This window comes from Orcinus orca, chromosome 5 (assembly GCF_937001465.1).
Source record: "Orcinus orca chromosome 5, mOrcOrc1.1, whole genome shotgun sequence".
NCBI classification, from domain to species: domain Eukaryota; kingdom Metazoa; phylum Chordata; class Mammalia; order Artiodactyla; family Delphinidae; genus Orcinus; species Orcinus orca.
Genome location: NC_064563.1, coordinates 147746025 through 147772788, shown reverse-complemented (window position 1 = coordinate 147772788; position 26764 = coordinate 147746025). Strand labels below are relative to the sequence as shown.

Below are 26764 nucleotides of genomic sequence, written 5' to 3'. Positions count from 1 at the left end.
GTGATGGATGGTGTGTTCCCATTGTGTGTTGCTCCTCTGACAGCCCTCTGTCAGGGGCCCTGTAGGCAGACGGGGTGAGGTTGGAAGGGGCACATGTGGTGCAATCAGCCACACGTAACTACTTCCTCCAGTTCCTGACTTAGAACAGGAAGCATCGCGCCTTCACCAGTGGAGTCTCGGGCGGGCCGGCGTCTTCCCACCCCCGCTGCAGCACCGGCCTGGTGAAGAGCGGAGCCCAAGCCCCTGCCAGCCCAGCCAGGACCAGCCCTGCTGAGACTCCAGAGCATCGAGCAGGTGAGTGGACAGAGGCCCCTCTGTGTCCGGGCTGGTTCCTCTGCAGGGGAGCAGCTCAGCCCTGAGGCTCTCCCCCAGCCACGGCTGCTGCCCTTCCCAAGGCGGGCAGCTCCAAGGGGCCCAGCCTGCAGAGGCCCTGGCGGCCCTGGTCCATGTCACACACCCTGGGATCGTCCACTCTAGGCCCCCTGAGCTGAGATCCGGCAAGGGGAAGTGCTGAGCCCACCGTGGGCAGAGCTAGTGGCGGGATGATGGGAGGGATGTAACCAAGGAGATGGGACCGGCACGCTGGGAGGATGCACTCAGACCCCAGCCTCGGCTCCCCTGGTGAGGGTCCCTCAACAAGCCCCAGGCACTTGCTGAGCCCCTGATGCGGGGGCTGCGAGGCCGGGCAGAGCCAGGAGGAGGCTGGGGGACAGGCAAAACCCCTGTCTGGTGGGTACGGGGCCCGCACGGCCAGGCTGTGCAGGAGGGTCCCTGGGCCTCCCCAGCTGCGCCTTCCACTTCCTGCTTGAGCGGGTCCTGTTCTGTCTTCACAGCTCTGTGGTTGCCGGGGTGGTTCTGTCCTCCAGCAGTGTGTGTGTGTGTGTGTGTGTGTGTGTGTCTGTGTGTGTGTGTGTCTGTGTGTGTGTATGTATGTGTCTGTATGTGAGTGTATTTGTGTGTGTGTGTGTCTGTGTATGTGTGTCTGTGTGTGTGTCTGTGTTCTGTGTGTGTCTGTGTTCTGTGTGTGTCTGTGTGTGTGTGTCTGTGTGTGTCTCTGTGTGTGTGTGTGTGTACGGTACATTGTCTCGGGGGTGGGTCTGCTGCTTCTCTGGGACTCCCGAAGGTTCACCAGCTCTGGCCTAACGACGTGAACACGCTGGGTGACAGTTAAGCTTTAGGGGGTGAGGCATTGGGTGTGTGACCTAAACCTCCCACAACCAGGCCCCTGGAGGCCTGTCCCCTTAGGATTGGGTGGACTGGGGCCCGAGGACCTGGACAAGCGCCGGGAGAGGGGACTCACGGCTGCCCCAGGGCTTTGTCCCGACGGGAGTGAATGGAGACATTTCTCGAGGGGCTCGGCCCTGCAGCCATACACCGCTCCACTGGCCTCGGGTTTCTCAGCTGAAATCTGCGTGGATCGGTCTGCCTGCGGCTGTCAGCTTGCGCTGCGCCGGAGCGAAGACCCGGGCCGGTCACGGTCGCCTCCTGGAGATTTCACGAGGGAAGACACCCCAGACAGCCGGGGCCCTGAAGAAGCTTAGCAGAGGGGTCACCACTGTCCAGGGGATGGGAGAGGCCTGTCTGCACCCCGGCAAGGTGGGCAGGAGATAGGCCTGCTGCTGGGCCTCCCATCTGCGAAATGGGCCCGTATTTACACTCCAGCTGACTCTGTATCAAATTGTAATTCAAAACTCACTTCCCTGGAGGGGGCGAAGGTGTGGGTCTGCGTCCACAGGGTCCCGCGGGTTCAGCTCAGGCCGAGCTCCGCCGGTTACAGGGCTGTGGAGAGGCTCCGCCCCACGAATGGGGCAGCACAGAGCCTGCAGTGGCCTCTCCTGACTCGGGCCCCGCCAGCTCTAGGAAGAGTCCTGGGTGGCAGGGTCCGGCGGCCTGCACACCTGTCACCGCGAGCGGCCCACGGTCCCGCCCGAGCCCACGTTGTGGGACAGCTGCCGGCAGCTAATAACTGTGCCCCCAGCTGAGAAGCCCCATCCAGCGCTCCCCGCCAGCACTAGGCAGTCTCCTGGTGACGCCACGGTGACACCACCATGCGGGCAGGGCTGGGATGCTAGTGTGGTCACTGTCCGTTTCCCTTTGCACAAACTGGACCTAAAATGGGGTGTCGGTTCTGTCGTCACCCAGACCTGCCCGAGCGGAGAGCTGATGCCCGATGGGGGCGCTGAGGCCCCCAGGGAGCACGCGGCTGGCGGGGGAAGGTGCCGAGTCCCATGGGCCCCGGGATGCCGAGACCCACCTGTCCCAGCCGTGCTGCCACGTGTCACCTGCCTGGCCGCTGGGGCCCCGTCCCCCCTCCCCCGTCAGGCTGGTGGAGTCCACATTCAGCTGTAGCAGCGGGTGGGGTCCCCAGGCTGCTCAGAAAGAGCACCTGCCTTCCCCCTCCCAGGCAGGGTAGCCCATGTAGAGGGGAGTCCTCGGTGGGCCTGGGGGTTTCCAGACTCTCCCACCGCTGGCGAGTGAGTGTCTTGGGGACATGGCAGGTGCAGGTGAGTCCCTGAGCTGCCAGCCTGTGACCCGAGCAGGCCTTCCTGCCTGGTCCAAGGTCCCCCCCCCCGACCAAAAGCTGGGGGTGTCTGGGCGGCTCACCCTCCCAGCAGTCGAGCAGCAGGGCCGGGGGTGCCTGGGAGCCAGCGGACCCTGTGGCTTCCACGTGAGCCCTGGCACGGTCCCTGCTCAGCACGGCACCCCATGCAGCCCAGGTCTGAAACCGTGTCACGCAGGCCCAGGGGTGGGGTGCTGCCACCGCAGGGCTCTGATGGGGGTGGAGAGAAACAGGAGCCCGGTACCCTCACTGCCTCTGAAACACACGGAGCAGGAAAGCACGGCTCTGCCCGCTCACCTCGAAGTGGTGCTGAAAAACCCTGAGCCTGGGGTGCTCTTGTTGGGGTCTGTAGTAGTGCGGGCTCCCCAGAGAGACAGAACCAATAGGATGTGTGCGTGTGCGTGTGCGTGTGCGTGTGTGTCTGTGTAGAGGCAGAGATTTATTTCGGGGCTTGTACGATTGTGGAGGCTGGCAAACCCCAAATCTGCAGGGCGGGCTGGAGACCCAGAGGAGAGGTGCATTGCAGCTCGAGCCCAAGGCCGTCTGGAGGCAGAGGTCTCCCCTCCTTGGGGGACATCAGTCTTTTCTTTAAGGCCTTCGACTGGTTGGATGAGGCCCGCCCACATCGTGGAGGGCCATGTGCTTTCCTCAGAGTCCACTTACGTAATGTTAGGCTCGTCTGGAAACACCTTTGCAGCAAACAACCACATCCAGACGAGGGTTTGAGCAAAGCTCTGGGTACCACGGCCAGCAGAGTTGGCACGTGAAATTCACCGTCACAGCACCCTTGGCTCTCTGTGACAAGGGGGGAAACTGAGGTCTGGAGGGGGGGTCACCTGTCCACACTCGCTCGGCAGCTGGGCGCAGACTTGGGCGTGTCAGCCCCGGGGTCAGGCGTCTGTCCTGGCTGTGTGGCTGAGGGGCTGACCCTCTCAGAGCCCTCCCTAGGAACAGGGAGCAGGTTTGGTCCACCCCCGGGGCAGCTGCGGGCGAATCGAGGCTGTGAGTGCAGAGTGTAGCCAGGCCAGCAGGGTGGCTGCCACGGGCAGTGCCCTGCCCTGGTCCTCTGGGATCTGGGGTCCTAAGTGGCTGTCCAGGCAGGGACCGCCACCCACCAGCTGAGGCTCCCTTGAGAACTGACCATGTCTGCCGTGGTCCCCAGCGCTGTGGCCCAGCCTTGCACAGCCACTGCCCAGGCGTCGTCACAGAGCAAACCACGGCCCCTTTCCTATTGGCAGGTGTGGGGTCAGGCCCCTCGGATGCTCAGACCTGGCCAGTCTGAGATGCAGAGGCCTCCGCACCCATGTGGCTTGATTCCACTGTTCTGGAAGCTTCCAGAGGGAAGGTCGTCTGGGTGTGTCGCACCCTGGGCTGCAGCCAGAAGTAGTTGGAAGGGTTCCCTGCTGGCTGAGGAGCTAAGGTCAGGGCCTGAGGTCAGCCTCCTTGACGGACGAGACCTCAGCGAGCCAGGGCTCCTGCCTGACGGGCCTCCGTGGGCACGGGGCATGCGTTCTCTCACAGTACTCCAGGGGCTGGGGGCGCACAGAAAGGCAGCCCCTCGGGAGCCGTGCTTCCACCAATTTATTTCTTTTGTAAACATATTTTTATTTGTATATGGTTACAAAAGACAAAACAAACGCTTTAGAATTTGTTGCAGGTGGAAGCATCCAACGGTGGTCTGGGGGCCCTTGCTGAACACCTAGTGATGCAAACCCCCAGTTCACTGTTAAATAGTATGGGTGTGGCCACGCGTTGGTGTCTGCAGCAGTGGGGCTTTCAGGTGCGATGGGAATCTGGGGGAGGTGTGGAGGTGCCCTAAGGTCTTGGCAGAGGTCAGAATCCTAGAATCCGGGAGAGCAGTGCCCAGGGGCCAGACAGGCAGCCCATGTTCAGTGAATGAATGAGTGAGCGAACGAGCTATGAGCAGATGTCCCAGCAGGGGGTCACTGTCCTCAGAAGTGTCTGCAGTGGGAACAGAGAAACTGACCACTTTAGGAATCTGGAGACATCTCCAAGCAATTCCTCAACCACCACGATGTTCAGATTTTCTTAAATGTATGAATTTAAAAGAAAATCATTATATATGTTTATTGTAGAAGGTTTGGAAAATACAAACCAGAGTAATGAAGAAAATTGAAAATACTTATAACGCCACCACACAGAAGAAACATGGCCTGTTTCGATTATTTACATGTATTGTTTTCCCGCTCAGCGACTTTTGATTGTAAAAATTGAGCTGCGAGCAGCCGTCCACACATTTTCATGCCATGTAGGTTCCACTGGGTGGGCCTCATGGATGTTAAAAACAGTGTCCAGTTTGACAGCTAGACCAGGAATCTCGATATTTTGCTTACGATGCCCAATTATCAGCCAGAGCGGCCTTTCCGAATGTTTGGTAACAGCTGCATTTCTTCTTTTGTGAATTATCTGTTCACAAGATCCTTTTCTATGGGGTATTTGCCTTTTTGTTATTATTTCTAAAACCTCCTTGGACACAAAGATTACCATTCACCTTCTGCATGAGACATACTAAATATTTTCATCTATTCAATTTTTTAGGTACAAAATTTGTTTTTAGAGCTTGTCTTCTTTTTATTTATTTAATTTATTCAAGTGTAGTTGATTTACCATGTTTCAGGTATACAGCAAAATGATTCAGTTTCCTATGTATATATTCTTTTTCAGTTTCTTTTCCATTATAGGTTATTACAGATATCGAATAGAGTTCCCTGTCCTATACAGTAGGTCCTTGTTTATCTGTTTTATACAGAATAGTGTGTATCTGTTCATCCCAAACTCCTAATTTATCCCTCCCCCCTTTCCCCTTTTAAACCATATATTTGTTTTCTATGTCTGTGAGTCTGTTTCTGTTTTGTAAATTAGTTCATTTGTATCCATTTTTAGATTCCACATATAAGTGATATCATATGCTATTTGGCTTTCTTTGTCTGACTTACTTCACTTCGTGTGATAATTTCTAGGTCCATCCATGTTGCTGCAAATGGCATTATTTCATTCTTTTTTATGGCTGAGTAGTATTCCATTGCATATATGCACCACGTCTTCCTTATGCATTCCTCTGTTGATGGACACTTAGGTTGCTTCCATGTCTTGGCTATCGTGAATATTGCTGCTAAGAACACTGGGGTGCATGTATCTTTTCGAATTAGAGTTTTCATCTTAGAGTCTATCTTCTTCTTTTGTTTGATATTTATTTATTTGGCTGTGCTGGGTCTTAGTTGCGGCATGCGGGATCTAGTTCCCTGACCAGGGATCGAGCCCAGGCCCCCTCTACTGGGAGCGCAGAGTCTTAACCACTGGACCACGAGGGTGTCTGAGTCTATCCTATTGGTATTTTCTCCCTTAGTTTTTACGCTGAGTGTCCTTACTCTGAGATACACATTCTTCTACTGCTTTTATCATTTCTATTTGCTAAACCTGGGTTCACGGGTCCCGTGGTGTGAGGGGGCACTGCCACGGCGCGTGCCTTCCCAGGAACGTGCTCTGCCTGGTGCCTTTGAGTCTGGGGGCCGCTGCTCTCTTCCCTCCCCCCAGCCACCGGCCCGAGGGCCAGGGTCACACAGACTGTCCCCGAAGCTCTGGATGCATTTTACAGGCCAGTGCACAGCTCACTGCTGCCTTGCCTCTTCCTTTCCTAAGCTCCCTGGCGACTGCCATACGTGCTCTCTTCCAGATGACCCATTTAATTGCTTTTTCCAAAGAAACGATTTTCGTCGTATTTATCAATTTTAGCTTTTTTGTTTGTTTTCGGATTCATCGACTTTTTCTGCTGTCAGTGTATTTCCCACCTCCCTTCCCTTATTTCCTGAGCTTTGTGGCTCTTCCTCTCACGTCTGAACTTTCCATCCTGCACGTGTATCATCATTCCCTTCCGTCAGGCAGAAAAGCATTTAGGGCTTCGGGCTTCTTTCTCCATCGGGGACCCGTTGAACAGAGAAAGTTGCGCTGTCTCTTTTCTGAAGTGTCTGTCTGTGTAAATTTGATTTGCTCTTGGACTTTAGGGATATTGAGCAGAGTGTTTTAAAGGTTCTAATTAACATGTGTGTGTTGGGGGGGCACCTCATTTTATTCCATTTGGTCAGAAACTGTGGCCCTAAAAATTTCTGCCATCAGCCTTCACGGGTGGTGAATGGAGCAGTGACGAACACGTGCAGTGGATTCTCCTGGGGCCGAGAATGTGTGGGTTCAGAGAATACGTGGGTGGCATCTTCCTCAACCCCCTCTGCCCTCATCTTCCGATCTGTCTGGAAACTCCATGACCTGGGGCGGGGATGGGGGTGGGGGGAGGGGTTCCAGCCCCCACTGGAATCCGCTTCTGTCCAATTCTTTTTTGTCTTTACATAAAACAGAAACGACCACATCCTAACTTTGTCTTTTGGTTTTAAAAGGTTGATGCCTATTTTAGATCCATTGTCAACACTGGCCTTTTTCTACATGAAGCAGCCTGGCACCCTCAGCTCCTGGGATGAATACCGCACCCCTGCCTTCCCCTCTTGTAACCTTTTCCTGACAGCATCTCTGTTCCTCGTCACTTGCTGGCCGTGCCTCTTGGAAACCAGCACCAGGTGGTTTATGGTCTGACCTTGAACGGTCAAGGGCAGGCTCTGACGCAAAGTCCTGACGCTCGGTGAGTCCTGGGGCCCCGCAGGGCCTTGTCTGAGGGTCTGCACTTCGGCAAAGCTTTCGTCTTGGACAGCAAGCCTCATCTGACAGCAGCGTACCCTGCCTCGGACGTGGGGCCTCCCTCTGCCTCTTCAACTTTTCTTTCTTTTTTGATGTTTCCTCTTTCTCTTCTGTCTTTTACCAAATAGGGACTATGGACTTTTGTGGAGTGCGTGGGATTTGGAAGGAATATATCCTATTTTTCTTCTGGTGTTCCCTGACGGACCCCGACGCTCAGAGCTTTATTCATCGTGAAGGGTGATCCTCAGGGTGCCCGGGGTCCGCGGGGATGCGCCACTTCCTGCAGTCGCACTCGGTCGCGCCAGCAGCCCCCTGCCGGGCAGGGTCAGGCTCAAGGGTAGCTCTGACGGAATGTCCTCACAGGACCGTGGGGCCTTGGGTTTCTCAAGCCACCTCGACTTGGGGTTTTGCACCTTGAGTTCTGGGGCGGGGCTGCCATTAGATCTGGGGAGAGTGCAGCCTCGGGGCCGTCGGGGTGGCAGGGAGGGTGCCGCAGGTCTGGGCTCGGGTGGCCCAGCTGGAGCCCGCGCCCTCCTCCCTGCTATCGGATCAGCTGTCCCAGCCGAGCCGGGGCCTCACATTCACGAGGGCGGCCCGAGCCTGCCCCCCCCCAGAGCGGGACCAGGCCCGCAAGCCCTTCCAGGCACGCAGAAGGAGCCGAGGACCCGGGCACGGGCACTGCCCTGCGCCGTCCAGGGGGCCGGGCCCCAGGACGACACCCAGAGGAGGCCTCGGTCTGTGAGGCCCCGCCATGATGGTTGCGGCATCGGGGCCTCTGATGGCCAGTCCTGGCCGCCGGGCATGTCTGCTGGCACCCCTGCCCGGGGCCGAGAGGAGGGCTGGCTGCAGGCTCCGAGCTCCCAGAGCCACTGCGTGTGCAGGCGTCCTGCCCCCGAGGGGCCGTGGGCGCTGGGGCTGGGGCGGAGCCGGGCGCGGCGGGAGTCCCAGTGCTTAAGGGGGAAGAGAGAGCGGCGACACCCCTCCCATGGCCTGTGGGTCTTCTTGCCGTAACCAAGGTGCGCTCCCCACCGCGTGGGAGGATGCTCCAGCTGTGAGCGGCACCGGGTCCGCATCCTGCCGCTGCCGGGGCCCCGGTTTCCGCAGGCGAGGGTCGGGGTTTGCCTGTGGTTGCTGTGACTGTTTGGGGTCCGTGGCCACAGGAAAGGGCATCGAGCTGCTTTTGGAGGGCCTTCCCCACCCCTGGCGGGACTGGCCCCCCCGCCGGCTACGTGCACAGCTGGGGCGCCTGGGGCGGGGGCTCCCCGACCTCTACTGGGAGCAGCCTCTGCCTCCGAAGTGGGGTGCTATCTTGAGGCCGACTGGGCCCGGCGGCACCCGGGTCAGCCGGGGGGTCAGTGAGCACGCGCGGGCCTCGCGGGGCGTCCGGCTGCGGAATATGCTAGGGACCCAGAGGGCTCTGGGGCAACACGGGGCTTTCACAAGTGGGTGGGCGTGGAGTAAACTGAAAGCACCTTCCCAGCTCCCGCTCTGTGACCCCGGAAGCCAGAGCAGGGCGTAAGTTCTGCTTTTGACCGGAACAGGAAAGAAAAGGGAAGGGGTCTGTTCTGTTATGACACTTCTAGCTCCTGGTTACAAGCTTGGTGGGGACCGGGGTGCGGGGTCACCCCCAAAAGACCGGAGAGTGGGGCTGGGCGGGACCTCTAAGCACCGGGTCCCCCCATGGGACCCCCTGGGACCCTCCTCCACCCCAGAGCCGCTGGTACACATGCAGGGGTTATGGGAGAGCAGAGGCGAGGGCAGGACCCACCTCCAGGTGCACCCAGAGCCCACAGGCCACGGCAGAGGCCACCATGGCAGGGGCCACATGGTCTTCGCCACAAGTGGACCTTGGGTGGGAGCATCTGCCGGCCCAGCACCGAGCAGTGTGCTGGGGAGGGGAGCTGGCGTTTGCAGGTATTCAGGGTGAGCCTGTTGATCCTGGTTGCGGATAACCCCCCCCCCCTTCCTGCCTGCTGCCTCTGGTTTGCTGGCAGCTCAGCACCCTCTCTGCTCTCTTGGCATCAGATTAAAAGGCAGCAGCCCTACAGGTTCTCACACGTGGGGGCTCGCGGGCCCACGAAGCGCTGCCACCCCTCCCGGGAGCTGGCCTGGAGGATGTTTGCTGCTTTGGGCCCAGCCTGGGTCCCTTGGGGCACTTCCGGGGGAGGGTGCTGCTTCCACCTCCAAGACCGGAGCTCCAGCGCCAGGCCTCCAGCCCGCCCCCACGCTCTTGCCTCTGGGAGCATCAGGGCCAGCCGGTGGTGGCCCAACACCCTGTCCACGCCTTACCCCAGGCCCAGCAGGTGTGGACGAAGAAGAGCTCAGTAATGGTCACCTAGAGCTCGTGGCCTCGGGCACAGCAGGTGATGGCTCTGCGGGCCCTTCTGTTGTCAAACAGCCCAAGTTCGAGTGCCTGACGCACAGTGAGGCCAAACAAACCGAAAGAGCGGAGTTTGGAGCAGAGAAAGGTTTATTGCAGGGCCGAGCAAGGAGCCGGGTAGCTCAGGCCCAGGAAACCCCGAGCTCCCCAAAGGGTTTCGGCAAAGCGTTTGTAAAGGCCAGGTGAGGGAGGGGGGTCGCAGGGTATGATCAGCTCGTGCACAGTTCTTTGATTGGCTGATGGTGAGGTAACAAGGCAGGGTCACAGAGGTTCACGTTATCAGTCCTTAGGCTCCAGTAGGTCTGGGGGCTACACGTTCATGGTCATTGTGCAATTAACTTCTCCCATTTGGTAGGGGTTTAGCATCTGTGAAACAGCAGAGGATGTGCATCAGGTACCGTTTGTTCGTTATCTGGGTACTTCAGGGAGGAACTAAAGATTCTGTGACCGCCGTATGGCTGATTTACTGTTTAAATTCTTACCAGTTCTCCTGGCCCAACTGAAAGTGTTCACATCCTTTCAATCGTTAATTCTCCAGCCAGGCTTTTGTGAGTCAGGGGAGGCCTGGGAGACTAAGCTTTTCTACAGACAAGAGGCAGGCAGAGGATGTGGGGGGAGGGGTCTGTCCCAGGCAGGCCCCAGATGTCCTGCCCGATTACACATCCTCGCCCAGTGGGCAGCTGGCACAGTCCTGGCGCCGGTAGGTGCTCAGAGTTGGCTTCTCTTCCAAGTCCTGGTTCACCCCCCTCCCAGGAGGCCTGGGCCGGCCGAGTCTCTGCTCCAAGCTCAGCTCAATTCACTGAGGACTCGGGGCCACGAAGGCCACGCGGGGCCCTGACCCGGAGCGCGCGGCACCTTGGGCGCGCGTGTGTGTGCATACGCGTGGTGAGTGTGTATGTGTGAGCTTGTGTGCGTATGTCACTGTGAGGAGACCCACTCCCTGCTGGTCCTCGGGGGCTGGGGGCTCAGCTGCGTGGAGTGCACGCAGCCCCACTCAGCCGTCCTCTCCCGCTGGCCGGCACAGCCCCATTGAGGGGGATCGGGGAGACTGACCCGTTCTGGCTACGCCCCAGCGCTGAGCACCCCTCGGCAGCAGGGACGGCCCGCACAGCACTGCGTCTCTAGGCCCAGGGTCTGGGGTCCCAGGCCCAGTCACCGCCCCTCCCCTCCACAGGACATGCTGCGCCAGCGCCCCCAGCTGCTGCTCCTGGGGAGCCTGCTCGCCCTCCGGTCTGGTGAGTCCCGCGGGGATAGCTCCTCATGGGAGGAATGGGACCCGCCCTGGCACCCTCCTGCCCCCAAGTCCCCTGGTGGAGGCTCAGGAAGGGCCCTGCTCTGCCGCCCTCCTCCATTCCCCCGCCCACCGTGGGGCCCACCCTCCTGGAGGCCGCTTCCCCTGGGGCCCCGGTCTCCTCCCTCCCTCCTGGTACTCTCCACCACCCCGTTCACACCCCAGTCCCTGGAGGGCCTGCTGTCTCTGTGGGGGTCGGCCAGTGCCTGCCACAGGCTACGCCCCCCAGCCTGTCTCCTCTCCCCTAGTCCTGTCCCAGGAGTGCACCAAGTACAGAGTCAGCACCTGCCGGGACTGCGTCGAGTCAGGGCCTGGCTGCGCCTGGTGCCAGAAGCTGGTAAGGGCCTCACTGAGCGCTGTCCGCCGCCCCGAGGGGCCTCGCGCCTGGCCTGCCCTCCCCCCTTCCCTCCTCCCGGGCTGGACCTTCTTCTCTGCCTCTGGAACTGCTGCCTCCAGGAGTGTCAGCACTCTGCTTTCTAGTGGAGCAGAAGCAGCCCAGGGACACGGTGCCGTCAGAGACAGACAGGCAGACTCAGCATGTCCCCAGGCAGCCTGGCGGAGGCAGACCGGAGAGTGAAACCGCTGGGTCTGGACAGGTGCCGCCCGAGCCCCAGAGGCAGGAGCCCTGGCCAGAGACAAGGCAGAGACGCTTGCAGCAGGAAGGCAGCAGCTGCCGCCCGCCCATGTGCCCCGCTGTCCGCTCCCGGAACACGGAGCACTGGGGAAGTTCCCTGCTGGAAACCTGACTCTCTGCTGTCCTTAGTTACTTCGTATTTAACTTGTGAGACCCTCTGGGAAGAAAGGCAAAGGCCAGGACGTGGGGTAGCTCCACCTCCTCCTGGGGAGGACCCCTTCCCTAGGGACCCCCAGATGCTGACCACGCCCTCCTCATGGGGGTCCCTGAGGTTCTGACACCACAGGTCTGTTTGGAAACACACACATGCACTCATATTATTTTTTTCTCAGTTGTTTGAGGGTAGGTTGCAGACACAAACCCCTTTGTCCCTTAATATTTCCAGGGACTTTGCCGAGAACAAGGTACTCACTTACAAAACCACAATGCATTTATCAAAGATTGGAAATTTAACCTGGTACTTTACTCTGATCAAATTTACACACCTTGTGCAAATTTTTCCAATTGTTCCAATAATGTCTTTGATATCATCCCCCCCCTCCCACCCTACTCCACACCCACCCCACTGGTCAATATTATAATCCAGGACCACACATTGCATTCAAATGTCTCTTTATTTCCTGGAATCTGGAACATTCGTCAGCTTTCTTTGTCTTTCACATCCTCGCCATTTCTGAGGAGTTCATGGCAGTTTTGCAGAATGCCCCTCCTATGGGTTTGTCTGGCCTTCCCTCTGATTCAGCCCAGGGTGTGCGTTTTTGGCAGGAACCCCATGCAGGGCTCCTGTTGTCACTCCGTCCTGATACTGGGGATGCAGCCTGGACCACTCAGCTGAGGTGGCGTCTGCCAGGCTCTCCACCATGACGTCACTATTTCCCTTTTGCAATAGTAAGTAATTTGTGGGGAGATACTCCGAGGCCAGGAAATACTCTGCTTCCCATCAGGCTTACACCCACTAACCGGAGCATCTGTTGGTGTTGGCTGCCTGAATCAGTTCTCACTGGGACGGTTGCAAAATGGTGACATTCCTGTTCATTACTCCTTCTAATGGCTTCTAATGTAAGGAGGAATTTTTCCTTCCCCCAACCTCCCTCTCTCTGTCTCTCTCATCGGTGTAAACCCGTAGATGTTTATTTTATTCAGTAGCTTATAAGCTATCACTTTCATTTTGCCATTTTGAAGCTCGAAGTGCTCCCCGTTTAGACTTTGGGAGCCCCCAGGCTGGCCCTGTGTCCTGTTAGCACGCCCCAGCATCACTTCCTGAGCTCTCTTACTCTCTGGGATCGGCAGAGCTCCAGGCCCGTCTGCACTTTCCTCGCCCCCACTAGGGACTCAGACATTTCTCTGAGGGTTCCTGGTTCCCCTTCATGAGAAGCCAGCCTCCCAGCATCCGCAATACACTTCCCCATTTTCTTAATCCTACGATTCACAGAAAGTGGTTACAGAGTTGCTACCTGCAGCACTGCAGGGGGGAAATCGGGTGTGGTCTGTGTTGTCTCCTCTTGTTGCGGTGCGGTCATAGTGCCGGCTTAAAAAGTCCGTCCTCAGGGTGAATTCCTCCCTTCCCTTTCCTGAGTTTATCATAGCATTTGAAATGCAGTCGGGTTCAATTGTTTCCCAGTGGATTCCATTTTAGGGGTTTCTTCCCTCTCCATTCCTGTTAATTTTCTTTCTGGAGTACTCAAAGCATTCATAGGGTTCCGAAAGCGAGGACAGTTCAGAGGCAGCTCAGGAAGCACCGCCCCTCTGCTGGCCCCGCCCCGGCGCTGGGCACGCCCCCTGCACCTGCCTGGTCTCCTGCCGGCGGTTGCTCTCTCGAGCCTTCTTTTGTCGGAGGAAGCCGAGAGCAGGACCCTCCGATTGCGGCCGCTTCTCTCTCCCTGCCGTGTCCACATCCAGGGGGCCTTCGTGGGGGGCACAGTGGTCACGAGGGAAGACCCAGGACCCCCACGCTCCCCTCCGGCCTGTTTCCTTCTGAGCTGCCTGGCCCAGAGCCCTGGCCTGTATTCCGGATCCGCGTGGTGCCTGGGGGATGACACGTGGGCCAAGAGGGGCGCTCGCGTCCCCTTGGGAGGGAACCACTCCCTCCTTCGTCCGGTGCTGCTGACGCTGCCCAAGGGCCTGAAAACCCTGGGCCAGGTGCTCCGTGGGCCGCGGAGAATCCCCGTGGCTCCACCTGGGGCTGGAGCCGTTGGTTCCTGAGTCGCCTCTGCCTGCTCGCGGGCTCTCCTGGGATGCGAAGCCTCGTGAACAGGTCCTCTGGAGGCCGCCCAGCCCCTGCCTCGCCCCGCTGCCACCGGGACTCCTGACCTGAATCCGGTGCAGATGAGGGGGTCAGCTTCGCACAGCATCCACAGTGTGGGCTCCCATCTTTTCTCTGCCCCTGACCCCTGACCCCTGGCTCCCCCAGAACTTCACGGGGCAAGGGGAGCCTGACTCCACTCGCTGTGACACGCGGGAGCAGCTGCTGTCAAAGGGCTGCGCGACGGATGACATCATCGACCCCAGGAGCCACGCCATGACCCAGGAGGACCAGGTGGGGGGCCAGAAGCAGCTGTCCCCACAGAAAGTGACACTCTACCTGAGACCAGGTAGGCTTGGCCTCGGCTGGGGGTGAGCCAGCCCCTGATGGCCGCGTATCCCATGTGTCCAGGTCAGACAGCCAGGTGGGCTGGGCGAGGCCCTGGGACTGCTGGGAACCAGTCTGAGCTCTTCTCTCTGCCCCGGGGAGGGTGCCCCCAAGAACCCCGTCTGCGGCTGGTGCCTAGTCTCTCTCTTTTTTTTTTTTTTTTTTGCGGTACGCGGGCCGCTCACTGTTGTGGCCTCTCCCGTTGCGGAGCACAGGCTCCGGACGCGCAGGCTCAGTGGCCATGGCTCACCGGCCCAGCCGCTGTGCGGCATGTGGGATCTTCCCGGACCGGGGCACGAACCTGCGTCCCCTGCATCGGCAGGCGGACTCTCAACCACTGCGCCACCAGGGACCCCCCCCCAGTTTCTCTTTTAACCCTGAGTTCTGTGTCCTTTTTACAAGGGAGAACAAACCATCTGGAAAGCACTCATTTGTCACACTCTCAGAAGGCCAGGTACTCTTGGCAAAGTAAAGGCTCTGACAAGTCCTGCAGCCAAGGAACCCCAGTAACCATTTAAATCAGGGCTGCCCACCTGACTTGACCACGGACCCAGGTTCAGGACATAGCTCCCTGTTAGCGCTCTGAGAAACGCCCTTCAGGAAGGCGGCGTGGTGGAGCAGCGGGGGGTGTGGCGGGCGGGCCTGGGCAGGGCTGGGGCGGCCACACGTGGGAGCTGGTGCTGGAAGGTGGGCCAGGCAGAGGGGACTTGGTTCGGAGCTCGAGTCCTCACGTCTTTGTCCAACACCAGCTGTGTGCTAGGCACCGTCCCGGGAGCTGGGGACACAGGCTATTCGTACTGACAGATAGACAAGTAATTACAGGTACACGTGGTGATTAAGACGGCGAAGCGCAGAAGCCAGCGGGATGTGGTTGAGGAAGGGGGGTATCCCCAGGATGGCCAGGGAGCCCTTGCTGGGACGGGACGGATTTGCCTGCTGGCTGGTGGTAGAGAAGGCCTTGCCGGGGAGATCGAGGGAGATCCAGGTGGATCTGAATTTCAACAATGCCAGATAAACAGTGAACACTTTTCAGTATCTCTGTGCCCAAATAGTCTTCTATTTGGGAATGTGCTCTTTATCTGAAATTCGAATCTGAGTAGGCGCCCTGCATTTTACCTGCAGGCCTCAGAGAGTGGGGGTCATGAGGGTCCTGAGGCCTGCAGGGGGCACCAGTGCCCCCGAGCCCCGCTAGATGAGGTGGCCTTCACTCTCCCGCGATTCCCAAATCCCGCAGGTCAGGCGGCTGTGTTCAACGTGACCTTCCAGCGGGCCAAGGGCTACCCCATCGACCTGTACTACCTGATGGACCTCTCATACTCCATGCTGGACGACCTCATCAACGTCAAGAAGCTGGGGGGCGACCTGCTCCGGGCCCTCAACGAGATCACCGAGTCCGGCCGCATCGGTGAGCTGTCCGCTCCCTCCTCCCCTGAGCCCCGGCCAGCCTGCTGCCTGCACACCCCCCAGGCCCCCACCCTGGGCACCTCTGTGCCCCCACGTCCTGAGGGCAGGGCACCAGGGCTCCAGACCTAGTGTCCCTGGTGCAACCCCCCAAGGGCCACCTTGCTTCCTCCCCGCCCCCACCCCCACCCCCGCTGCCCTCTGGCATGAGGTGGGGAAGCCGGGGCTCACAGCCCGCCCGACCCCTAGGCTTCGGGTCCTTCGTGGACAAGACGGTGCTCCCCTTCGTCAACACGCACCCCGAGAAGCTGCGGAACCCGTGCCCCAACAAGGAGAAGGAGTGCCAGGCCCCGTTCGCCTTTCGGCACGTGCTGAAACTCACCGACAACTCCAGTCAGTTCCGGACGGAGGTCGGGAAGCAGCTGATCTCGGGAAACTTGGACGCCCCCGAGGGTGGGCTGGACGCCATGATGCAAGTCGCCGCGTGCTCGGTGAGGCCCCTGCCTGCCCTGCTTTCTCCAGACCCGGGGGCCTCCGTCACGACACCCACAGATTCCACTATTAGCAGCTTGTGACCCTGTGCAAACCTTCTGAAGCCTGAATACAAGGAAATGGTCCTGTTAAGGAAGACCCCTGAGCCACCTAACCCTGGTGGTTCCTGCAGTAGAATCACCCCTACTTCCAGCGCCCCTCAAGGAACAGAGGGCGTCCTGGCCAGGCCCCCCGACAGTCATGTGGCTTAAGTGTCGGGGCCGGCTGTCCCCTGCCCCCTGCTGACCCCTCACCACATGGTCCTGTCCCGCCGCTGTATTGTGATGTGTTGCAACACATCGACCCACGTTTAGCCGCGCAGCCCTGCCACCTTCACAGACTGGACCCCCAGCCCTCCAGCCTCTCTGCTCCCTGGGAGCGCCGTCCTACGTCGCAGACACGCATTTTCATTTCTGTGTGATGTCACGGTTCACGATGTGCGTGTGCCCTGGCACTGTCACCTCCTCATCACGGTGTCCGTGGGCTCCTCCCTCTGTGTTTGCAGTGAGATAAACATTTCTAAGTACTTTTTCTTCTTTGGGAGTGTCCCCTTAGGAAGTGGTCCCAGGTCCGAGCTGACTGGGCCACAGAGTATGCAAATGTAAACATGCATTCCTGTCCCTTCGGTGTCCCACGCATTCACCTGGGCATCTGGGAGCTTGTCGTCCCACAGACACTTGTCGGGCCCCCCTGGGCGCTGGGCCCTGTCTCTGGTCCTCCTGCCCCCCAGAAAACCCAGGAGTGGGGGGCACACAGCCCCGAGGCGAGCACGGCAAGCTCTGCCTTGGCCCCCCCCCATCTGGGGAAGCTGAGGCAGGTCACCCTGCCCTCTTCTTGTCAGGAGGAGATCGGCTGGCGCAACGTCACCAGACTGCTGGTGTTTGCCACGGATGACGGCTTCCACTTTGCGGGAGACGGGAAGCTGGGCGCCATCCTCACTCCCAACGATGGCCGCTGCCACCTGGAGGACAACATGTATAAAAGCAGCAACGAATTCGTGAGTGTGGCGGTGTCTTGGGGGGCGGGGGGGAGGTAGGCTCACTGCCAGCCCGGGGTCCAGAGGGGTGGGGAGGGGCCCTCGCTCTGGGGGAAGCACTCGAACGGCACCAAGAGGTCAGAATTCTCTGGTCCAGGGCTGCTGTGAGACGATGCTCGGCACCCTGGAGTCGTAAAGCCCAGGCACTGCAGAGGACTTTAGAGATGTGACCCTTGGGGTCCTCCACCTGCAGCCTGCAGACTGGAGGTGGGTGTTGGTGGCAGCTCTCAGGGGCCCACCGACTGGGACAGGACGGATGTGACATCTGAGGCTCCGGTGAGCCTCTGCCCGAAATCGCGCACGTCGTGAAGTTGTGAAAATGGGTGCCACTGTGCTGGGGGCAGCGTCTGAGATGCCGCCTCCCGGAGAAGGCAGAGGCGTCTCGCCAGCACCCCACAGTGCGGACACCGCAAAACGCTGCTCACCACTCCTCCGCTTTGGGTGTCTGGGAGCGGCTACTGGCCACTGGATTTCTTTTTTAGTGCATTGATCAGGAAGCACTTCTCAGCTTTTAATATTTTCTTGAGTGTATTTCAATATTGTCAGTTTCCCTTCTAATCCCATCATCTTACGCGTTTGCGAGCGTTTGCGAACATCATTGGGAACGGGCCCCATCACAGCAGGAGGCAGGCGGAGCCTCTGCGCCCTGGGCCGTCACTTCTGCCGACAGGAGCGGACAGGCAGCTTGGATGGCTTGTCCCCAGCCTTGGGAGCCATCTGACCGGGGGTGCCCTCTCTAGGACTACCCATCGGTGGGCCAGCTGGCACACAAGCTGGCAGAAAGCAATATCCAGCCCATCTTCGCTGTGACCAAGAGAATGGTGGCAACGTACGAGGTAAGCGGGCTTGAGCAATCCGGCAGGAAGAGGCGTCGCAACTGGATGGTGACCAAATCCAGGGTGACCACGGCCTGAGTTCTGCTTCCAGGCTGGGTGCGTGGGCTGTGGCCACGCAGCAGCCCCGAGTTTCGGGGAGTGAGCGCTGCTGCTGAGGAGCTGAGGCCGCATGACACTGACAAGTCCTTGCACTTCAGTAATCGTGGTTTTGCCTCAACGAAACCCTTTGGGTCTGCACACCCCGTTTTTCACGTCAGGGAAAGTTCCTTGTTTTGTGTCCACATACGTTTGCAGGTCAGCACTGTTCACACAGTGTAAGGTGTACGCAGGAGGGCTCTGGAACCCCCAGCGCACGGCTCAGTGTCGCGAGGAAAACACCCCCATAACCAGCAGGCGCCCGGGCCCCCCAGCAGCTGTGACAGCACTTCCTTCACGGCTCAGGAGACCTGGGTCTGTCCCGACTTTTCTGAATTGCTGTTCTTACTAAATTTTTCTGTGGCGTGGAATTCTCGTGGGGAAGTTTCTTTGTCGTAGAGCGTTTCTCATCCCTCCTCCTTCTCCCAGTCACTGTGGGGCTGTTTTAGTTGCTGTGCTCTCATCTGCCGGGCTCAGCGTGGTGGCCTCTGGCTGCGATGGGCTGGGAGCGCCTCCCGGCCCCTGTCCTTCCCTAAGTCCCGGTCCCCTTCCTGCTGAGGCCTGTGGCCTGCTGTGCCTGTGTGGGGCGTTTGCCAGTGGGGCCAGCCGCGCCTGCCATCAGCGTTCCCAGGGGATGCCGAGGGAGGAGGGGCGGGTGTCCGGAAGACCCCCCGGGGGCTGGCAGTGGGTGTTGGCCAAGCCACAAGGACAGCAAGGCTGGTGGCCGGGTGCCGCTGAGAGGCCACCCACCCACATGAGCTTCCCGAGCGCTGGCAAGTCAGGGCCTCGCAGCTGCCGTGTCCCTGACCGTGTTCCGGGACGTGACAGTCTCCTCCTCGCCAGGTGGTAGCAGGTCCCAGTGATTTGCTATTAGGGGCAGGGATCGTGTCCCAGAAGGGAGTGTGGTGATGGGGTAGAAGCTGGAGACGGGAGACTCGGACCCCAGGCCCTGCTCCCCAACAGCAAGGACAAGGCCCCGGGCAGGTCACAGGCCTTTCTGAGCCTTAGCTTCCTGACCCCACTTCCGGGGCTCCTAGCGAGGGGGGGTCAAGGAGGCCCGAGTCTGTATGGGCAGCTTACGCTGGACCCTCCTCAGTATGTGTTTCTGCACCGAATGGAGAGCAGGTGGCCGGGGGAGTCCCGAGGCTGAGGAGGAGAGGAGAGGGTGGCGGAGGCCGGAGGTGGGGTGGCCAGGCTGTGTGTCCTTGTGAGCTTTGTGGAGGAGCCTGGACTCCATTCTGGGGCGTCACAGCAGGGCTTTGTGGCAGGACGTGACCCACCCTTGGTTCTGCAAGACAAAGTGATGGTGCAATTTCCCGTGAAAGATGGGCTAAACTAAGGGTGGCAGGGACACAGATGTTCCCTGGAGGCTGCCCCAGGCTTGTCTGCATGACCTCGGGCTCCGGCCTGCCCACCCCAGAGGTGCCGCTGGACCAGCCGGCCCCGCCTGCCAGACCCAATTGCCACAATGTTGTTTAACACACAGCCATCGTGAAAGTTAGATTAGGTCAGCTCACACGCTCAGGACACATCGCTTGCTGGTTTTGTGCCACATTTCACGATTACCTGTGCCCTTGGGTTGTTTGTGCCTATCGCATCTGCGTGATGGGGTGGCATCTTTTTTTTTTTAATAGACTTATTTATTTATTTATTTTATTTGGCTGTGTCAGATCTTGAGGCACGTGGGATCTTTCGTTGCAGCGTGGGCTCTCTAATTGTGGCGCACGGGCTTAGTTGCCCCTTGGCGTGTGGGATCTTAGTTCCCCGACCAGGGAGTGAACCCGTGTGCCTTGCATTGGAAGGCGGATTCTTAACCACTGGACCGCCAGGGAAGTCCCTGGGGTGGCATCTCACCATGGCGAGGCACACCTTCCCGGCTCTGCCTTCAGTGCTGGGAAATCAACAAGGGTGGAGTATTTCTACTGAGGAAATCGGCAAACGCTGCAATTCAGGGTGCGCTTCCTGAGAGCCAGTGGTTAAACGTTTGCCTGCACAACAGTGGACCACGTGCTGTGTTACCTGAATACAGTAAGAAATCGGGGGCAGGGTTGTCTGAGCCAGCTCGCAAGCAGGAAGGAAACCCTCTGGGGTGTTACTACAAAACTGGGTGGATGCTGAGGTGTCCTGGTACCAGGGTTCTGGCCACGCCCACCTGTCTTCTTCCCTGACAGAAGCTCACGGAGATCATCCCCAAGTCTGCAGTCGGGGAGCTGTCAGACGACTCCAGCAACGTAGTCCAGCTTATTAAGAACGCCTACAACGTAAGTGCCCCCCGGGTAGTCGGCCAAGACGCCGCCCCGCTGCAGGCCAGCAGGAGGAAGGTCTGGGGAGGAGAGCCCCTGCGTTCTGTGGGCCATCCTCGGGCACTTCCCCAGGGCAGCTGTCCTCCTCGTTGACGGTGTGGTAGGTGCCACCCCAGGCCCTCCGTGCCTCCCCTGGGACACAGGCATCAGGCCCTCTTCCAGCCAAAGGGTCTGCTGGCCTTGCGAGCACAGCTCGCTGGGAGCACCCAGTAAGCACTGATGACACTGCATTGAGTCAGAGCCCCACTGAGGCAGCTCCGTTTGCTGCTCGTACCCTCCTGGAGCCCTAGCCACCCCCACCCCGAGCAGGCCCTCCCACACTCCAGATGCTGCCCATGGGGGGGCTCTGTCTTTGCACCGACGATGCCACCTTCAGTGAGTGGCTCATTCACCTCTCTGTCTCTCTCTATCTCTGTTTCTCTGTCTCTCTTCCTGTCTGACGGTCTGTCTTGCTCTCTCTCATTCACTTAGACAGTTTTTCCAGCTCCCACCCTGTGCCACGCACTGGGGTTTCAGTGGTGGGTGGACGGTCAAGCTCCCGTTCTTGCAGGGCTGTGACGTGTCTCCACGTCTGTCCCTTCCACTGGCCTGTCTCGGGGGCCGTGGCATGGGGTGCAGGACCCGGCACCCGTGGAGCTCTCAGTGGACACACAGGTGGAGGGAGGGGGATGAGAGGCGTGCCGGCCATCGGCTGGGAAGGGGCGGGAAGGGCCGGGGACAGCGGGATGAGCCTGAGCACGGTGCTCTTTGCCCACAGAAACTGTCCTCCAGAGTCTTTCTGGATCACAACACCCTCCCTGACACCCTGAAAGTCACCTACGACTCCTTCTGCAGTAACGGGGTATCGAAGGTGGACCAGCCCAGAGGGGACTGCGACGGCGTCCAGATCAACGTGCCGGTGAGGCTCCCTCCCGGCCTCTGGAAGGGGCTCCCCCAGGGACAGCGAGGGAGGGTGCACCCCGGCACACGGCTTCACAGGGACCAGCAAGAGGCGGGGTCCAGTCCACCGCGGGTGCAGTTCCTTCCCTTGAAAATCCACACACACTGTTCGCGGCCCGGTGTACACCGGCCGCCGCGAGGACGGCAGCGGCCCCTGGGGGCAGATGCCGGGTACAGCGCCACCCGCCTAGGAAGGCGTTCCTTCTACGCGGGGCATCTGCTTTGCTTTGATTTTCTTGATTTTTGTGTTTTTGTTTTTTGACAAACACATTGAAGCAGGGGCCACACAAATGATTATAAACAGGCACTGAGTTATGTCCCTGATATTTTTAATTTGTCGTGACCAGAACAATTAAACTTTTCCTTTCTCCAGCTGTGAATTAATATTCAGCAAAATACTTGCTTTTATTTCTAAACGACATCGGAATTCTTTCAACTATGTGACTTACTAAATGTGTGGGACTTTTTAGTGAAATGTGTCCCCCTCATACGGGGTGATCCAGACAGGAATTTATTCAGTCTTGTGACTGATTGCTTACTTCCCTGATGTTTCTGCTCTGTCTTCACGTACGGGTTGGAGATTCACTCACGTTGATTTGCAGCGAGGCTTGCCGTGGCCGAGCTGGTGCCCCCTGAAGCTCAGTGCTGGCTGAGCAGCAGTGCTGTGTGAGTGACGGGGACTTTGCCCTGCCCGCTCGGTTCCCCTTGGGCTTTCGGGGTCAGAATACAACCCCACATGCAGAACCTAGGACTTCCTGTGCGATTTTGGCATCTTAGCCTCCAGGCTTCGGGACAAAATACATGGAGAAAATATACATCATTTACAGAGTCATTCTAAAATTTTTTTAAAGGGATGTGAGATTAAAAGTATTCTAGGGCTTCCCTGGTGGCATAGTGGTTGAGAGTCCGCCTGCCGATGCAGGGGACACGGGTTCGTGCCCTGGTCCGGGAAGATCCCACATGCCGCGGAGCAGCTGGGCCCGTGAGCCATGGCCGCTGGACCTGGGTGTCCGGAGCCTGTGCTCTGCAACGGGAGAGGCCACAACAGTGAGAGGCCCGTGTACCGCAGAAAAAAAAAAAGTATTCTAAAGACATCCCTGCTCAAGTCCAGGCCACCAGAGGATGGCGGGGGGGAGCTGCAGGAGGGCTGGGGGGGCATGTTCCAGCATCTCTGACTCTGAGTTTCCAACTCGCATCCTCTCTTCCGTCATCTCCCCTCCCAAGTCCTGGAACCACCTGGAGTGTCCATGTCCTTCCCTCCCCCCACCGACATGCACTCCCCTGGGGGCCCAGCAGAGGCGGTCCCCTCCATGCTTGGAAGCCCAGGACGCTGATCCTCACCCTGCTAGGCCGTGCCCTTGTCCACGCTGCCCAGGGAGGAGGTGGGAGCAGGGTTGTGTGCCCGGGGTCCAATGTTCACCTGAGCCCTGCTTTCCCACTACAGATCACCTTCCAGGTGAAGGTCACAGCCACAGAGTGCATCCAGGAGCAGTCATTCGTCATCCGGGCGCTGGGCTTCACGGACACGGTGACTGTGCGGGTCCTCCCCCAGTGCAAGTGCCGGTGCCGGGACGCGAGCCGGGACCACAACCTCTGCGGCGGCAGGGGCTCCATGGAGTGCGGAGTCTGCAGGTGCGGCCGCGGCCCCGCCTCCCGCGCAGGCGCGCCGCGGCAGAGCCCGCGCGGGAGGGCCCTGACCCCACATCTCCCATGCAGGTGCGACGCCGGCTACATAGGGAAGAACTGCGAGTGCCAGACGCAGGGCCGGAGCAGCCAGGAGCTGGAGGGAAGCTGCCGGAAGGACAACGGCTCCATCATCTGCTCGGGGCTGGGGGACTGCATCTGCGGGCAGTGCGTGTGCCACACAAGCGATGTGCCCAACAAGAAGATCTACGGCCAGTTCTGCGAGTGTGACAACGTCAACTGCGAGCGCTACGACGGCCAAGTCTGCGGGGGCGAGAGTGAGCGCGGGGAACAGACCAACCGGCGGAGCCTCAGCCGCCCCTGGGGCGGTTGCGGGGGGCGGCTCGGGCTGGGGCTCGGGCGGGGCTGAGTCTGCGGGGGCCCCTGTCTTCCAGAGCGAGGGCTCTGCTTCTGTGGCACCTGCAGGTGCCACAACGGCCACGAGGGCTCAGCGTGCCAGTGCCTCAAGTCTACAAAGGGCTGCCTCAACCTGGATGGCGTCGAGTGCAGCGGCCGCGGCCGGTGCCGCTGCAACGTGTGCCAGTGCGACCCCGGCTACCAGCCGCCCCTGTGCCTCGAGTGTCCGGGCTGCCCCGCGCCCTGCGCCCGCTACGCGTGAGTATCCCGCTGCCCCGCCCGCCTCGCGCCTCCGCGGCCCGGGAAAACCGCCGTCTGGCCGCACCCGGGGCGCAGGGCGCTGAGGACGGCCCCGCAGCTCCGGGTGGCCCGGGCCCCGCGCCCCCGCCCCTCCTGCCCGCGGTCACGCTGCGCCTCGCCCGCAGCAACTGCGCCGAGTGTCTGAAGTTCGACCAGGGCCCCTTCGCCAAGAACTGCAGCGCAGCGTGCGGGGAGACGAAGCTGCTGCCCAGGCCACTGCCCGGCCGCACGTGCAAGGAGCGCGACTCCGAGGGCTGCTGGATGACCTACACCCTGCTGCAGCGCGAGGGGCGGGACAGATACGACGTGCACGTGAACGACACGCGCGGTGAGCCCGGATGGGTGGGGTCAGGACCGGGTCCCCGCACCGCTCAGCCCGCCCGCCGTGCGCCCTGCTCCGGGGCGGCCGGCTGTCCCGCAGGGGCGCTTCCCGGAGCGCTGGCGCTGAGCGTGGCCTGGAGCGCAAGCCCCGAGAGCCGGCCCAGGGGACCACTGGGGCCGCCGGACCCACATCCGGCCCTGGCCCTGGAGGGGCCCGCGGAGCCGGAGCCGGCTTCCCCAGGGGCCGCCGCCCGGCTCGCCAGGGTCCCAGAGGCTGACTCTGTCTTCATAGGTTCCCGGGACACGGGGTGGGGACACATGAACCGGTTCCCAGGGGTAAAGACGCTGGCGGGGCGTGTCTCAGAGGTCAGAAGGTCTCTCTGAAGAGGACGCTTGCAGCTGAGACCAGGGCATGAGAGGGTCAGAGGTGCTGGGCTGGGCTCTTACTGGGCCCCTGTGAGGCCGGGGGCGGGGGCGGGGTGGAAGGGGTTGGGCTTATGTCTCTTCCCAGACACACCGGAGGGCCAGCCGGCTTTCAGAGGAGTGCGCTGTGCTCTCACAGGCCGGGCGCAGACCTGGGAAGGGCCACTGCCCAGTCCGGGCACTGAGCAGGGCGGGGTTGGGGTCCTGGGGGCGGCGTGGACAGAGCCTGCCCTTGGATGGAACTCTGGGCGGGATCAGGAGAGAGGGCAACAAGTAGGGACGGAGGGTAGGTCAGTGTTGAGGAGGTAGGTTGAGTGGACAATGGCAAAGCGTGTGTGGGACGCGGGGACTTAGAGTAACACACCCACGAGGGGATGGGCTTGAGGGTTACAGCAGCAGCACGGGGAGCCGTGTGGACACACCAGCTCTCGGTACCCCCGCCCCTTTACTGCTCAGAGAGGCTGCGGGGGTGGGGCACAGGCCTCGAGGCCGGCCTCTGGGGTGAGCGCAGCAGACGTGGGACAGCAGCCCACCCCGGGGACCTTACAGGACTGAGACCTGCTCCCAGCTCCCCTCCCCACGACAGGACCCCCAGGAAGGCAGATAGAGCCCAAGCCCTTTGTCTGTTACCAGGGCGGCAGAGCCCAGCCTGCTGGTGCAGACAGCTGTCCCCGGGTGTTTTAACAGGCACGCGTGGGGTCAGGTCTGGCTTTGTGCGTGCTGGCTAAGTTGTTCCACTTCTGTGAGGGAGGGAGGTTCCCTGGAGAGGCCAGGATGGTGCGGGGGGAGTGCCAGCGAACCCCAGTGCCCACGAGCCGGGCAGACGGGCTCACGCTGAACATCGTGCCTTGATCAGGCGCCGCGCAGGCGTGCTGCAGTCCAGAGCCTCCCTTCCCCCAAGCTCAGGGGGAGGCTGGGTGCAGCCCCTCAGGCACTGGGACCCCACCCCCCTCATTCCCAAGGCTGCTGCCACTGGTTCCCCTGGGAATGCCTTTACGAGGAGAGTGCCCACCCCTAAACTGTGATCCAACGTGGGTTAGGCTAGGTTCCAGTGATTGGGTCATTGGCTGTCCAGGTGGGAGGCCAGGGTCTGGCCCTGGTTACTTACTGGCCCACTCGGCCCCCTTTCCTTCTCCATGAACAAAGGGCCTCTCAATTTCATTTGGAACCACACGGCCTGGCCTTGTGCCCAGCTCTGCACCCTCCCTGGCTGGGGGCCGGGGCCGGGGCCGGGCCGGTTTGCTCACTGCCTGTCACTGAGAGCCAGCAGTGGAGCGCCAACACCGTGCAGGGACGGGCGGGCCTGACGCCCCCGCGTGTGTGCCTCCTTGCCTAGAGTGCGTGAAGGGCCCCAATGTCGCCGCCATCGTGGGGGGCACCGTGGCGGGCGTCGTGCTCGTCGGCCTCCTCCTGCTGGGCATCTGGAAGGTCCTGACCCACCTGAGTGACCTCAGGGAGTACAAGCGCTTCGAGAAGGAGAAGCTGAAGTCCCAGTGGAATAACGTGAGTGGCCCTGGGGCCCCGCAAAGGCGCGCCTCCCACCTGTGCGCCGAGGGCACGCCCACGGGAGCGCGAGCCGCCTCACCCCACCCTCACAGCTCATCCCCCCCGCGCTGACAAGTCACGCTTGCTTTCTCACCAGGACAACCCCCTTTTCAAGAGCGCCACCACGACAGTCATGAACCCTAAGTTTGCTGAGAGTTAGGGCTGCTTGGTGAAGACGGGGCCTCCTGCGCCGCCCAGGTGGGAGCGCCCCACGCCACGTCCCCTCCCGCAGGCCGCCCGTGACCCCGTCGCCTGGTGGACTCGGCTGACGGCACTTGACAACTTCACCACTAACGGAAAGTCCACCGTTTTTCCTGCCCCCAGAATGACAGACGCGGCCAGATAATTCTAGGGACGCATCAGAAGGGCCAGCCTCCCCCTTCTGACATGAGTGACTCTTGATAGCAACTTGAAGAAGGAATTGCTCGCGTCCCATAAGGTTAGACATGTGTTGTCCTTTGTAAAAATTAGCACAGCAGTCTGATGAAAGGTGGTACAGATTTATTTATATGTGAACTTCTCAGAGTGTAAAATTACATCCCGTTGATCATGCTGCCCCCAATCACGTGTACAGAAAAAATTAATAACCCTTCCGCAGGGGCTTCCCTGGGAGCCGCGCTCTGTGCCCCACCTCCACTGCTCTTCACACACTCCGAGGGTCCGTGTAGACTTTGGGCCGTGACTCAGGGTTCTCTTTTCCTCCTTCCTCACCTGTTGGCCGTGCAAGCCCCTCTCTGTCCCTGTCCCGGCCCCACC

At 60.1% G+C, this 26764-nt stretch overlaps 1 protein-coding gene across 3 annotated transcripts; it reads left to right on the top strand.

Annotated features, from left to right (window-relative positions):
* Window positions 1-136: 136 nt before the first annotated feature.
* Window positions 137-26570, top strand: ITGB2 (integrin subunit beta 2). 3 transcript variants are annotated; one of them, XM_004264616.3, is made up of 16 exons: window positions 137-294; window positions 10819-10879; window positions 11184-11272; window positions 13980-14160; window positions 15433-15603; window positions 15849-16090; window positions 16972-17127; window positions 17907-18002; window positions 20309-20398; window positions 21198-21338; window positions 22824-23011; window positions 23096-23340; window positions 23458-23677; window positions 23845-24047; window positions 25800-25966; window positions 26106-26570. In XM_004264616.3, the coding sequence occupies exons 2-16, from the start codon at window positions 10822-10824 to the stop codon at window positions 26166-26168; spliced, it is 2310 nt and encodes a 769-aa protein (XP_004264664.1). In that variant the 5' UTR covers window positions 137-294; window positions 10819-10821; the 3' UTR covers window positions 26169-26570. The 3 variants fall into 3 exon arrangements, with proteins under 3 accessions (XP_004264664.1, XP_033274354.1, XP_049566328.1); XM_033418463.1 differs by lacking the exon at window positions 137-294 and adding an exon at window positions 8987-9178; XM_049710371.1 differs by lacking the exon at window positions 137-294 and adding an exon at window positions 8987-9187.
* The last annotated feature ends 194 nt before the right edge of the window (window positions 26571-26764 follow it).